Source organism: Pongo pygmaeus, chromosome 7, assembly GCF_028885625.2.
Source record: "Pongo pygmaeus isolate AG05252 chromosome 7, NHGRI_mPonPyg2-v2.0_pri, whole genome shotgun sequence".
Classification (NCBI taxonomy): domain Eukaryota; kingdom Metazoa; phylum Chordata; class Mammalia; order Primates; family Hominidae; genus Pongo; species Pongo pygmaeus.
The window spans coordinates 63,542,509-63,557,151 of NC_072380.2; the positions used below are offsets into that span (position 1 = coordinate 63,542,509).

General features: G+C 34.0%; 1 protein-coding gene across 8 annotated transcripts in view; it reads right to left on the reverse strand.

Annotated features, from left to right (window-relative positions):
• Positions 1 to 14,643, reverse strand: part of PCMTD1 (protein-L-isoaspartate (D-aspartate) O-methyltransferase domain containing 1) — an 82,012-nt gene that overhangs the window by 20,286 nt on the left and 47,083 nt on the right. For 5 of the 8 annotated variants that reach the window (XM_054497851.2, XM_063668769.1, XM_054497856.2 and 2 more), the window contains one exon: positions 7,508 to 7,610. The exons of 1 other annotated variant lie outside the window; for it this stretch is intronic. In XM_054497851.2, coding sequence (XP_054353826.1) covers positions 7,508 to 7,610 — 103 coding nt within the window. Of the gene's footprint in view, positions 1 to 1,286; positions 1,479 to 7,507; positions 7,611 to 14,643 lie in introns of those variants that run through there. 2 more of the 8 variants (XR_008504071.2, XM_054497853.2) reach the window with 1 other exon arrangement.

The following is a 14,643-nucleotide window of genomic DNA, read 5'->3' on the forward strand; positions in this document are numbered from 1 at the left end:
AAATTTCAGTTAATATTTTTTCCAAAAGTCTATGATTACAATTTTTCAGGTAGGCCAGGTGTGGTTCTTCACTCCTGTAATCCCAGCATTTTCAGAGGCCAAGGCAGGAAGATCACTTGAGCCCAGAGTTCTAGACCAGTCTGGGCAATGTGGCAAGACCCTGTCTCTACAAATTTTTTTTTTAAATCAGTTAGGCATGGTAGCACACGCCTATAGTCCCAGCTACTCCAAAGGCCAAGGTGGGAGGATCGCTTCAGCCCACAAGCTGGAAACTACGGTGAACTATGACCATGGCACTGCACTCCAGCCTGTGCGACACAGCAAGACCCGTCTCAAAGAAAAAAAAGAATTCAGGTAAATGTTTACTGATATTTATACATATATTTATATATGTGAATAACTGGATGATTGATTCAAGACACAGATGGTGGCTACCATGTTATCGAACAGAGTAAATTACAACTCCTATTGATTCTTCCAAAGTAGAGAAGAAAATAAACATTTTTCCTCCTTAGGCTTTGACTATCTTCTGAAAGCTGTATCTTACCTAAGTTTCCATAAACCTATAGAGGTAAAGGACATATTTTAAACTACAAATACAATTTCTGTATAATCTCTAAGACTGAACAATAAACTCAACAAAAGTTCTTAGTTTATTACAAAATAATACTACACTATTTATAAAATTACACACATAGGTTAAAAACGGTGAAAGAGAAAATCTGAAATCTACCTTTTTATATCAACGACACAATAAATGAAATCTGAGAAGAAAAAAATGGCAAAAAGTCTACTAAAATGATACTTAATATGTGTTTATAATTACTTGTAAAAGAATGGTTGGTGTGTTCCTTCCCTAATTGTTATACTTGATTTAGGAGTTCATTAAAATTTTATGTTTGTAAGTAAAATAAAAAGTAGCAATCATTTTTATTCTTTGAAAAAAATGTTCAAAACAAAATTTCCAAAATAGAGATGACCCACACTCCTAAATTACACTACCAAAAATGTTATATGTATACAGAAGAAAAAAAAAATCAACAGTCCTGAAATGTGTATAATAACCACAAAATCATTCATTCTAAGCTTATAATCATTTATTGATTTAAACCTGAAAATCCAATGAATATTCTCAGACTCTCTTATGCAGATAAGGAAAAGTAATTGAAATACTCTTAATAAAATGTACCCTGAAAATCATTTATGAAAAAATATAGAGCACACAGATATCTCGGTTTAGAACATGAACACTTGCCCGAAATAACACCAGGATTCTAATCACTTACCTTAGCAGTGGTTTTCTTTATAGGTGCATGTTGGAATATCTTCATCTTGAGATGGACAGATGATTTCGTTCACAGCAGGGACCTTGCCAACTTGCCCATATAATTCTTTTGATAAGCTGCTAGGAGATCAGGGTGACCTAGCCTTGCCCTGTAGCTTCCCTCTTAGACGGATAGTCTAGGTCTAGGAGCTGACTGAGAGTAGAAAAAACAATATTCCCCTTCAATACACTGTTGAAGTGGGGCTGACAATTTGCACACCTAGTTTATCATGTGCCACAGGATGCTGTTATTGAAATTTTAGACAATTATTCCAGTGGAATAAAGAAATTTCAAGGACGTGGAAAAGAATCCTACCTTGTTCTCACACCTCATCCAAAACAACCTGCCAAATGAATCAAAAAACTTCTTTTTCTTGAAATACTTTGTCAAAATACACATTTTGAGTTTTAAGAGCCATGACTGCTTTATTAAGACAAAATAAAACTTCAGACTTTTCCATTGTGAAGAAAACCAAGGGAAATGTTAAACTCTTGATCTCCAGATACACTGATACCATTCAAGGACTCTTATAATCAATAATTAAGCTATTTAATTACAATCTTTTGAAAAACAAAACTTTACATTTTCAAGTGTCCTCCATTTCAAATGAATCAAACTCATCTCGGAATAATTCAAGCATTATTCCAAGCAATGTGTTGCAAGTAAATACAGTTACTGTTCATTAAAGAAAGCATCAGAGAAATTTATAGTAACAAAAACAATCTCCAAACATTTTACAGGAAATGTGACAGGTAAGTCATATAAAGGTGAGCCTTTTATTGCTGAAATTGTATTTCAACAATTTCTTCTCCTAAAAATGTGTTTGAAGCCATGAAATTTTTCCCCATGCCATTTCTAACAGAGGTTAAAACATATAACCGATAGTCCTGATGACTATTTTCAAGGATTTCTCTGTCTCAACATCTGAATGTCTGTCATAATTTTAAAATGTATTTACATATCTGTCATAACTTTAAAGTATATTTACAATCTCTAACAATAATTAAACTACTTCTAAACATTATTAGAATACCAAAATGTTCACATATTTGAGAAATATTTTGGAATAATATTGACTATATAATGAATTATATCTAGGAAAACTCCTTTAAATAAGTGTAATTCTCATAAAGATGAAGTGAATAAAAGATGACAGAATATAGAAGCACCTAATTTTCAAATGCAAATCATATGTGAAAAATGAACATATAATTTAAAATAAAATTAGGATAGTAGATATGACCATGTCAACTAAATCTTCTAAAATACAAGTCTACTCTAACTCTACATATAAAACTTATACCTCATCTAAATATGAGTAATGAATTGCCTCCCCCACCCATCCCTGACCCCAATAAAAATTCATGCCATAGGCAAGTCTCATTAATGAACAAGGTATGCTCTTTAATATAAATGCTATAGTGAATTAAATGCATTAACAGCATTCCTTAATTCTAATGTGAAAAAAGTAAGTGATGAAAATAAAAGTACTCCTTCAACTTTCCTATCTAGGAAACTTTCCTATCCAAGAAACTTTCCTATCCAAGTTGCTAGGCTGTAATTCATTGATGGCAGTACCTTGCTGGAAACAAATATTAGAATAAATCAACATTTACATCGTAAGAGCCAAACAGAACTAAGTAAAAAGACTCCCAGGCTCAGGTTACAGCCTCTTTTTCTAACCCTCAGTTTTCTCATCTGAGAAATGTGAACACCAATTAATATTGTCTCTAGAACTGTGGATAAAACATTTAGAATGGTTAACACTAATGAACAGACAATGCATATTAGGTGCTATTATTTTTTATCATCTCATTATTGTTTTCATTACTCATATCATGACTCATTTATATGGCAAACTATACAGAGACAATGGTCTTCCATTCATATGGAATGAAAATCTCCAATAATTCAAACTACATTATACTCATTTGGCTACTGACACTGTGATACTTTCAAAGTCACAGCTATAAGTCACCTAAAAGGGGAGGAATATAGGATCTATTGGCCTAATTAATGCTTTACGAGAAAATGGCCCTCTCCAAAGCATGCATTCTAGGGAGCCAAATCAAATACATACATGTAAATGCATTACATATGTGTGGCTATAAATAAATGCTATACTAATAATTCATTTTCAAAGTATTTACATGGTAAAAAGTTTATAATTCAGGCTCCTTTAACATACTCTTCTAATAAAGCTGGAGATATTTTTTTAACTGTACATGAGCAAATACTGACTCATAATTTGACTTCCCCAATATCCTCCTTTCCTCTCAAAAGCCAGATATCTAAAGGCCTTTACTTGTCTAGCTAAAAACAGGATGTTTAGGAGAGCATGTATAAAAGTACAATAGGAGTCAGCAAACTGTTTACAGACAGCAGGCCAAGTCCAGACTACAGCTCGTAAACAGAGTGCTTTTGTAAATAAAGTGTTACTGGAACACCCTGAAGCCCGTTCATTTTCACGGCATTTGCATCCAGTTTTATACTGCAAAGGCAGAGTCAGGTGGTGGCAACAGAGACCATCTAGCTTAGCAAGCCTAAAAGATTTACTAACTGGGATTTGTGGGAAAAACTTGCCAATGTTTCAGAGGACCCTTGAAATCACATCATTTTTATAAGAGAATTTCAGTGAATTTTAAAATACCATATGTATCAAAGGAATACATCAGACATGAAACTTCCCCCTTCCCTCCCATCTCCAGTACAGTAAATCCAGCGCTATGTACTCTCCACATTATTTCATTTGATGATATAAGACTAAGACATACAAAGTTTAAAAGTACTTACAATACTTTTTTTTAAAGAAAGAATACTACTTTCAAGACACAGGAATCAAGCTCTATACAACATAAAAACATGTTTGTATTTTATTTGGAGAAAGGGTCTCAGTCTGTCGCCCAGGCTGGAGTGCAATAGTGCAATCTTGGCTTACTGCAACCTCTGCATCCCATGTTCAAGGGATCCTCCCACCTCAGCCTCCCAAGTAGTTGGGAATATAGGTATGTGGCACCATACCCAGCTAATTTTTGTAATTTTTTTTTTTTTTTGTAGAGACGGGTTTTGCCATCTTTGCCCAGACTGGTCTCAAACTCCCGGGCTCAAGCAATCCACCTGCCTTGGCCTCCCAAAGTGCTAGGATTATAGTGTCAGCCACCACGCCCAGCCTATATTTGTATTCTTAAAAAGGTCATCTAACATTATATACTCTAATGCTGATTAGCATATGGATTTTACCCCCTCTACTGTATTTGGGAGTTTACTATGATCTTAAATATATGTATATAAGAAAACTTTAAAAATGCAATTCAAATCATGACATGGTAATACTTTTGAAAAGGGGACTCATTAAAAAAGATCCAAACCGACAGGATAAAAAAAACTGGAAGAATATTAGGTTTCAGCTATTTATTCTCTCTCCATTACACATAATCAAGGATAATCTGGTACTAAGGAATATACAAATGGCAATTAATTTTCCTCAGTTATCTTATATTTTGTTAACTAAAACACATATTTTGATGAACCATACATAATTAAATAAAACTGCTTAGAAATGAGATTTTTAAAACCACTTTGCACAGCAACTTTGTAAAATATTTTAAACTTGAAAATAAGTTTAAATATTATCCACAAACATCAAGACAAATTGAAAATAATCAAAACACATGTAAGAACAATATCATTTTTATAATTTGTCACTGAAACCAAACTGTATAAAAGGAACAAAAAAAAAAACATTGAATCCAGCCACTCATGACATTATGCAAAATGAAACATTTCCCTAGTACCTACTACTCCTTGTATATAAGCTACTTTATAATCTAAAATACATAAGAGTAATGTTTTAGTACACTGAAAAGATTAGGATAATAAAATTTTCAGAACTGTCTTCTTCAAGACTAGTTCATGAATATAAGAATCTGTTTCAAAAATAAGCTGTAACAAACATTTTAGAAAGAACTACATATGATAACTAAAACAAGGCCATTAAAAATTACAGAGAAACATTTATACCAGTCATATCACTGTATTTTATGATTCATCATTTTATGAACAAACCTGTATAACACAGTAACGAAAATAAAACTAAAGAAATATAAGCCAGGGAAATTTGAGTATTTTACAATTACAAAAAAAAAAAAAAACAATTTCAGAGAATTTTTAAAAATTGAGATACTTATGTAAGTGGTCTTCAAACTTATCTGTGTTGTGATTATTTAAATTACATCAACATAGAAACACTTCAAATCACAACATATTTTACTGTTTCCCAGGACTATACCCTCTTGCCAGCAATAAGCTTGAGCTCTAGACACTTGCACAGAGTTGCTTCACTGATTCAAGTGTCTTCCTTGAGTCTGTTCAGCTCAATTAATGACCCAAAATGGAATTATCTGTGTCTTCATATATTAATAGGTGAAATCTATTAATAACTAACATACAACAGAGCTTAAAATAGGCCTTAAAAAATTGCTTTTACTAATACTTTTATATTTTCTAAATTCAAATGTACTCAAAAAGCCCTTCTGTGTACATTAAGTTTCAAGATCAAAACAAACACTTAATAGCAATTAAATAAAATGAACAAAATTCTATAGTTCTAACTGTATAAAAATACATTCATGACTACATCTTAAGCACTTACCATGCCACTATAATCCTTAAGACACAGAGAAACAGTAAAGACACAAAAGGATGCTAAAATTGAATCCAAATTTCTTATCAAATAATTTGGACTAAAAACTTTTATTTCTGCCAAACGTGCTTTTCTTGGAACTAGGATATGAACCAACACAGTAACCCTTGAAAAACGAATCAAAATGTGCATTACGTGTTGTTTATAAAGACAAGCATAAATAAGATAGGATGGTGCTCAGTAAATTAATGCAGAAAATACAAGTGGCTTGCTTAAATTCATTGAACTACAGTAAAAAAAAAACCTGAGCATTTCCCAACTGCCCCAGGCCTGCCTGCAATTTTTAACACAGTTACAATCACACCTAGGTAGACACAAGACCTTGCCTTCACTGTTAAAGTACTGAGGATTTTTCTCCATTACATCAGGTTTCTGTTCTTCAACCAATCAAATGCCACTTGCCAGACGATAAATACAAACCGGGATTGCAAAGGGGAATTAAACAAACGCACAAGAGGAAGGGGAGGAAGGGCAAAGGCAGGAGGGGAAAAATAAACATTCCTCTGAAGATATTCACAAGGTTTTTTGGCTTCCTCTCTCTGGTGGTGCCCTTCAATCTAGATCTTTCTAGAGAAAAGCCCTCAGTTCTGATGTAGCCCCCTCCCTCAAGTTGTTGATGGTCATAGCCAAGGGTTGGAGATAAATGAGGGCCCACTCCCAACAAGCCAAGTTGAAATTCTCAGTGTTTTTGCCTAAAACTTTGTTCTTTAAAGTGACTGTTCTAAGCTTGTGTTTTCTATCCTTTTTAACACTTTTTCTCTTTGAAAATCAGATACACAGCGAAATGAGAGATGTAAAAGGTCTCCAAATTTTACACAATTTCAAAGAGCTCGTGGATTTCAGCATAAGTGCTCTTGATCTACAGCAATGCAGAATTTTAGGATTACACACCAAATGGACTTTTCCTGCCAGCCCAAGGACCAAAGCCTGTGCAATGTTTCTTCTAAGAGGAGTTATATTGTGAGTTCAAAACAATGGTTTTATAAACCAGTTTCTTATAAACAATCCTATCACAAGATATATCAATGTATTTCTATGATCATTTCTTCTGGATATATTAACAAAGTAGCTGAATATGTTAAAGTCCTTTGTATACTGACAGGTACCACCTCTTATGTTACAACTGAAGAGGACAGAACTACTAAATTACTATCCAAAAGGTAAAAAACCAGTTCCAGACAAATATTGCAATCACAGCATTATTACACTGTATCTCCAGAAAAGATACCTGAATGTTTAATGAATTCAACATTACTAATAAAGTGGTAGTAGCAAAAAATCACATTATTTATAATTTACTATAGAATTACGTATCGTAAAAGTTATAGCACAGAATAATCTTAACTTTTTCTCATTTTATGGTGCACTGATTTTTGCTGCATTCAGTTGAGCCAGTCAGGATCAATAACAGTGTTCAACAGACATGTTGCATGTATTTATTAAGTGATTTCAAACCAAAACTATAGATATGAATACTTACTTATCAAAGCTATCACTATTTTTGATGAAGCTCTCCAGTTTTTCCTTGGCGTATTCCACCACATCTGAATGAAGCTCAATCCCATGATTTATTCCAAAAGGACCTGCAATCGTAGCAGCATTTTTATAAAAAATATTAATAATATGCCCTTACAGAGCTCTTTTAAGTTCTGCTCATTTATACATCACAGGAGTATTTAAAGATGGCTTGAAATACGCAAATACTTCCTAGCCACAGACTTAAAAGTTGAATGGAAATCCACATACATTGCTTTAATGTAAAAAAAAAGGGAAAAAAAAAAGTTCGCCTGAGTTTTCTATCAAAAACTACTACCAGGCGTAAGGTTGAAACCTACAGAGTTCTCCCAAGAAAGTAGCTTATCTGGCAGGACAAAACTGCCAAAAGAATAGTATTTCTAAGTGAAGTTTAAGTTACTTGCTATTATTTTATCATTTGCTAAAAAATTGGTAATTCAAAATACCTAAAACCATGGGCTGACACGGATATCACATGAATATCTCAGGGCATCGCTACCCCCAGCCAGTAGAGGCTAAATTCTCACCCCATTCCATGCCTTTTGGAGCTCCCAGTGCCTAGCAGAATGTGGCCATTGTGCAGCATCCTAGACTTGACTCTCATGCTCCACCATCTTTTACACTTCTCACTTAGGCTTTCTCTTTATGTATGCCCATGGATGGACTACCTCCCAGGAAAAGGGGAATGAATAGAGGAGAGTTTTCCCAGCCCCCAGAGATGTTATTGGGCTGGCTCTTTTCCCTCACCCTGAAAATACGAGGACTCAGTGTCTCCTGAGGCTACTGTACATACATACTAACCTGCCCCATGACACACATGAGAATGTAACACACAAATCAGTTAGTCCCTTTTCAACTTCTGAAATTGAGCCAACCAGGTTTTCCACTCAACATTTTTGTTTTACTTTGACATTGGTCCTGGAAAGTGTCTTATTTTCAGTATCTTTAGGAAATACTTAACTGGATGTGCCCTCTACCAAATGTCTAAAATGACAGTGCATATTTGGATTGTTTCTACTGACCATTAGGTACTTTTAACCATAAAATCACAATCATAAATTGTCATGTTTCAATGTTCAAACAGTACATGTAAAATATGGTTTGCCGTCTAGGAAATATCCAAACTATAAAAATTTAACCAAAATGTTCAGATATAATCTTCAAACCAAAATCAGATAAGGACAATGCCTTCCCCTACTATACTTTTATAAAAACATTGCTTTTACTTGAAAAATGTGTTCCAATAGGAAAATTAAATAAAAAGGTGCTTGATTCATCAAACACAACAGAATTAACTTCCTTTGCAATGTTTTTACATTTTATAAATTGTCCTGGTTAAAGCAATGTCACACTTTTTGCTTGTTTCCTTCCTTATGAACTCTTAGCCTTCAACTGAAAACTGGAACATCTGCCCAAAATCATTTATGACTTCTTGTAATTCCTGTTACTCCAGATAAACTAAGTAAAACTAAAATTTTTATATTCAAAATAATAAAGCAGCCAAAAAAATTAAACTTAGAAAAGCACACAGTGAAGTCACTTTTCAATATATTAAATGTAAATATTCTGAGAATTGGAATTGCAAAAGGTGTCAATATATAAAATGTTTTAAAAAACCAAATAGTTTTCCTCATTTAAAATAATTCAAATACAGGCAGGATGTGGTGGCTCGTGCCTGTAATCCCAGCACTTTGGGAGGTCAAGACAGGCAGATGGCTTGAGCCCAGGAGTTCAAGACCATCCTGGCCAACGTGGCAAAACCCTGTCTCTATTAAAATACAACAATTAGTCAGGTGTGGTGGTGCACACCTGTAATCCCAGTTTCTTGGAAGGCTGAGGCATGAGAACTGCTTCAACTCAGGAGACAGAGGTTGCATTGAGCCAAGATCTTGCCATTGCACTCCAGCATGGGTGACACAGTAAGACTCTGTCTCAAAAAAAGAAAAAAAATTAAATAAAACTACACTTACTTAACATTATGTACATAGTAAGAAAAATACTATCCTATGACATAAACCTAATTTCCCTTTCTTCCTTTTAGGGTGATCCATTGACTATAAAACATGAGATGTTTACATTTTCTTTATCCATTAAGAACTTAGGGCCAGGCACGATGACTCACACCTATAATCCCAGCACTTTGGGAGGCCGAGGTGGGAGGATTGCTTGAGCCTAGGACTTCGAGACCAGCCTGGGCAATACAGCAAGGCTTCGTCTCTACAATAAACTAAACAAAAAAGTAGCCAGGCTTAGTGGTGCATGCCTGTAATCCCAGCTACTCGAGAGGCTGAGGCAGGAGGATTGCTTGAGACCAGGAGGTAGAAGCTGCAGTGAGTTAGTTGTGTTGCTGCCATTGCACTCTGGGCTGGGCAACAGAGAGAGATCGTGGTTTGTTTGTTTTAAAAAAGAAGAAAGAAAGAAAAAAGAGAAAGAAAAAAATCAGTTACATGTTTATAAAAAAAGAAAAACCAGGGCTGCATAGTTAGGAGTTCAATTAAAAAGGTTAATATTGCTGGCACTCTTATGTTTCCTATAGGACTCTATGTTCCTGCCACTGCAATCCAGGCTGGGCAACAGAGTGAGACCGTATCTTTAAAAAGAAAAAAAAGAGGAGAGAGAGAGAAAAAAAAAAAAAAATCTAGTTACATTTTTATGAAAAAAGAAAAACCAGGGCTGCATAGATACGAGATCAATTAAAAAGGTCAATACTGCTGGCACTCCATGTTTCCCATAAGACAGAATATATAAATATAACAAAGGTGTTAAGAATCTGTAATCAAGGCTTCTAATCCATAGTTCAAACTGCATTATTAACAGAAAGAATCTGAATTTCAAAGTTCTAGGCTCTCAGTTAAAGACGCCACTGGTCTCTTTTTCGTTTTATTTTTCCTGCTTTCTGCTTATTATCTAAAAGCAAAGTGTCAACTTTTGCAAATAAGCTTAAAGAAAATTTCTTAATTTTTTTTCACATAACTTGTTTTTCGTACTACCTTGACACAAGGTATTTAATAATGAAAGATAAAGACAATTCATTAATATGTAAAGGATTTGACAAACAACATAAATACACATGTAAAATATGCTACGCATTAATATTGAATTGTAAACACCATTTATGATTTTTTATAGATGAAACTGTTTAATTTTCAATGACATGGAGGCACATCTTTAATGATCACTACTTAACAATGTGAATGGTAACTAACATGTTCAAAGTAAATTAAAAAGAAAAATGCATTAATAAAAGGCAGAATTTAAATAGCAATGTCACCAACATCTCATTTATTTAGAATGTGATATACACCTTGAATGCATTAAGTGTATAAAAATGCAATGCAATGCTTATTACAACTCACAATTGGTATCTGTATTAAATAGAACAACAGGAAAATAAAACAGAAAATTGAAAAAGCATACATAGCTGCTTCCGAGAAAGGGGACTAAGATCTAGGGTGGTAAGGAAACATTTTTATCATTATATGCTCTTGTATAAAATTTGTTTTAACCATTTGCATGTATAACTTTTTCAATCAAAAAACAATGGGATACTGAAAGATTAAAAAAAAGAACATAAATGTTCAAATAAATAAACAAGTAATATATAGCTCATAGAAAGGTACAAGTTGTCAATGGAAAAAAGTGAAATGGTATCCAAAAGATGACGATATTAATAGGCCAACGGAGGCATGAATTTGACTCTGAATTCCAATGTTATTTTGTTTTCACCAATGTAAAGATTTTTCTATGAAACAAGGGCTTAATTTTTGTAACTTTTTTTTTAAAGAAAATGTTGACCTTTAATAGCTAAATATTAAAGAGAACATAGAAACATACAGCGAAGTCAAAGTTTATTAAAACAAATACAGTTATTAGAAATTCCTAGGTATCTTTACATAAGAAATAATTTTTAAGGTTGACAAACCCCCCATTGATAACAATAATATAGTAAAATCTAGGCTGCTTTCAAGTTTTCAAATCACATTCATTGCGCTCTTAAGAGTGCTTTTCTAATAATTGGATCTAATCTAGTTCATTTATCATTTACCAATTAGTCAAGAACCCAAAGCCAAGCTTGCACATAAAAGTAAATAATTATTAGGTTTAGGCATCAAGTGTCTATGCAATACCAATTTTTTTTATTTATGTCTATGTTCACCCCTTGTAATGTCCAACATTTTGACTGTGGTGCTGATGAGTAGAAGACTGAGGCAGACCAAGGAAACCTGAGAGTTCCACACTGCATTTGAATGAAGTTCACTGTGCCTTTAGTATTTTGTGTAAAGCTAACTTACAGAACATAGCCACAGGCAAAAAGTACTTCACAATACATAAAGTTCTGAAGATGAAATAATTCAAGATCCATCATTTCAATTGAGGACTCTGAGGTCAAAATACTGGTGTGGTGAGAGAGACAGTAGATTAAAGGTCAGATGTCTTGGTTTCCAATACCAGTTCCTCCTAACTGTTGTATAATCTAAGACCAGTCACTTTAAGACTGGTTGCCACTGTATAAAAGTAGTCCCTGGGAAAAAGCATTAAATTATGTAAAAGTACTTTGCACACTATAATGTAATAGACAAACTGTTGTTAAAAAATTATGATGTGCTCTCTCCCCATATACAGAAATAGTTACAGAAGCATAATTATAACCTACATAAAGGGTTATCAACCCTGACTGCCTAGTAGAATAACCTGGGGATTTTTAATTTTTAAAAGTAGATTAAATTTAATTTGATTTCAACTGTAAATGCCTGGGTCCTACCACAAACAGATAAAATGGAATCTCTCAGGGTATGACCCAGGGTCTGCAGATAATCCTAACATGCAACTGGGGCTGAGCAGTACTAGCCACCCCTCGTAATTACGATGAAGCCCCATCTGAATTATTTTTTAAAATCTGTTTTGGACTATCCAAATCTCTGTTCTCATTATAGTAAAGTAACATCAAGAGTTAATAGCTACCAATGAAAGTATTTTGGCTAAAACTAAATATTCACCACAAGGGGGAGTAGGTGGATCAGTCATTAGGTTTCTATGAAACTAATATAAAGTCAGTGAGAATTAAAATATAAATATAAAAGGATCTTTCAATAAATTACAATGATATTTTATTACTAATTTTAGTTAGATAAAATAAGTTATCTTTATAAAGATTTATAAGCAACTTTGTAAGTATTCAGTGACAGTAACGGGTAAAAAGTCGACAGGAATAGGTTTCACTCTTTCTTTTCACAAATATCCTGTGGTATAATGCACAAAAATAAAACAGACCAAAGGTGAATAAAGGAAAAAGGAGGAAAGCAATCGGCAAAAGGCTAAGTAATCATTACCTAGACAACTAAGAGAAGCTGTTCTAATATATTCCGAACACTTATTAAGATATATTTAATTTCTTATTTCTCCCATTCAACTATATCACATTGGGAAAAACATCAAACACTGTCAAATTTGTCCTGAGTCTTGCCATGTTAGCTTAACCACTCTGAAGCTAATAAGATTAGACCTTGTTCTTTGCTCTCCAGTTTTGGGGAAGGCATCATGAAATAAGTCCTGGAATTTACCAGAAACAAGTTCTAGTCCCTCAGGCTCCTCTCAGTCTACGGCTACGTAAATGCTACTCTCTTTTATTACACATGAATCTTAGAAATATGTTTACATAAGATCTCAAAGTGTTGGTTTCACAGTTACAGAGAATGGAACCAAGGCCCTAAGTAAACCATATCTCTAAAATGTCAAAATATCAACAACAGATGTCACAATTAGTTCATTTACATATTTCTACACAATGTGCTAATATTCAAGACTAACAGGTCAAGAACAACCTATGACTATACCTCAAAGTGTGCAATGGAATATTAAAATAGATTAAATTTCTAACAAAGCAAATTCAATAAGCTGAGAAAAAAATTTGTTAAGGTATAATACAGAATAGTTTCAAAAGCTAATTTAAACAGCTTCAGATTTTGACTCAAATTCTTTTTTTTTTTTTTTGAGATGGAGTTTTGCGCTTATTGCCCAGGCTGGAGTGCAATGGCACGACCTTGGCTCACCACAACCTCCGCCTCCCGGGTTCAAATGATTCTCCTGCCTCAGCCTCCCAAGTAGCTTACAGGCATGAGCCACCACGCCCAGCTAATCTGGTATTTTTAGTAGGCACAGGTTTTCTCCATGTTGGTCAGGCTAGTCTCAAACTCCTGACCTCATGTGATCCGCCCGCCTCGGCCTCCCAAAGTGCTGGGATTACAGGCATGAGACACCGCGCCCAGCCTCAAATTTTTCTTAATGCAATCATTTTCCCAGGAAGACATTTCATCAGCTCTTTCATTCCACTGCACATCTATTTGTGAAGTACATGAAGATACCTGGGACCAGCATGGTGATAGAGTCACATAAATACTCAATAAATATTTACTAGACTAAATGAAGAACAGCCAATAAGATTAACACCACACTTTTATTGCTAGTTCAGAAGCATCATGCACAATTTCAAGGGTAGGAGATGTGTCTTGAACACTTCCGTATCCTCAGCAGCTGGCACAGGGTCTAACATAATACTTCTTTAAAGAATGATAAAGTACACAAATGTAGCTACAGACTCAAATTTAAAAGATTCACAAAGTTTGAAGACTGAAACAAATGATATCCACAAAGCATAAAAATATTCTTCATGTCTTGATTTTAAAATAGTGCCTGACCAAAAAAAATGTTAAATCTATATTATCTGATGGTAGGGATGATGCATGCCACAGAAGTAAATGTTATTAAGTACATTCCATCCAAAATTAATTTCTTATTAATTTTAGCTGCTTGTTAGAAATCTGTCAAAATTCAACAAATATTTTCCTTTTATTCCTAAATAAATTTGCTTCTGAGTCCAAGCCAACTATCATCCCTATAAAGCATTATGTATATGCAAAAATCGCAGTGTCCTCAGAGCTCTATAAAGTTATCGTCAAAGTGGGGAGGCAACTAGGTAAAATACAGGAGAGGAAGAGAAGGAAAATATTTCACAGTATGCCTTTTGATACTTTTGAATTTTCAGCCCTGTGATTATGTTACCTACTCCACAAAATAAAATTAAAGAGGAGAGACTGGTACTCA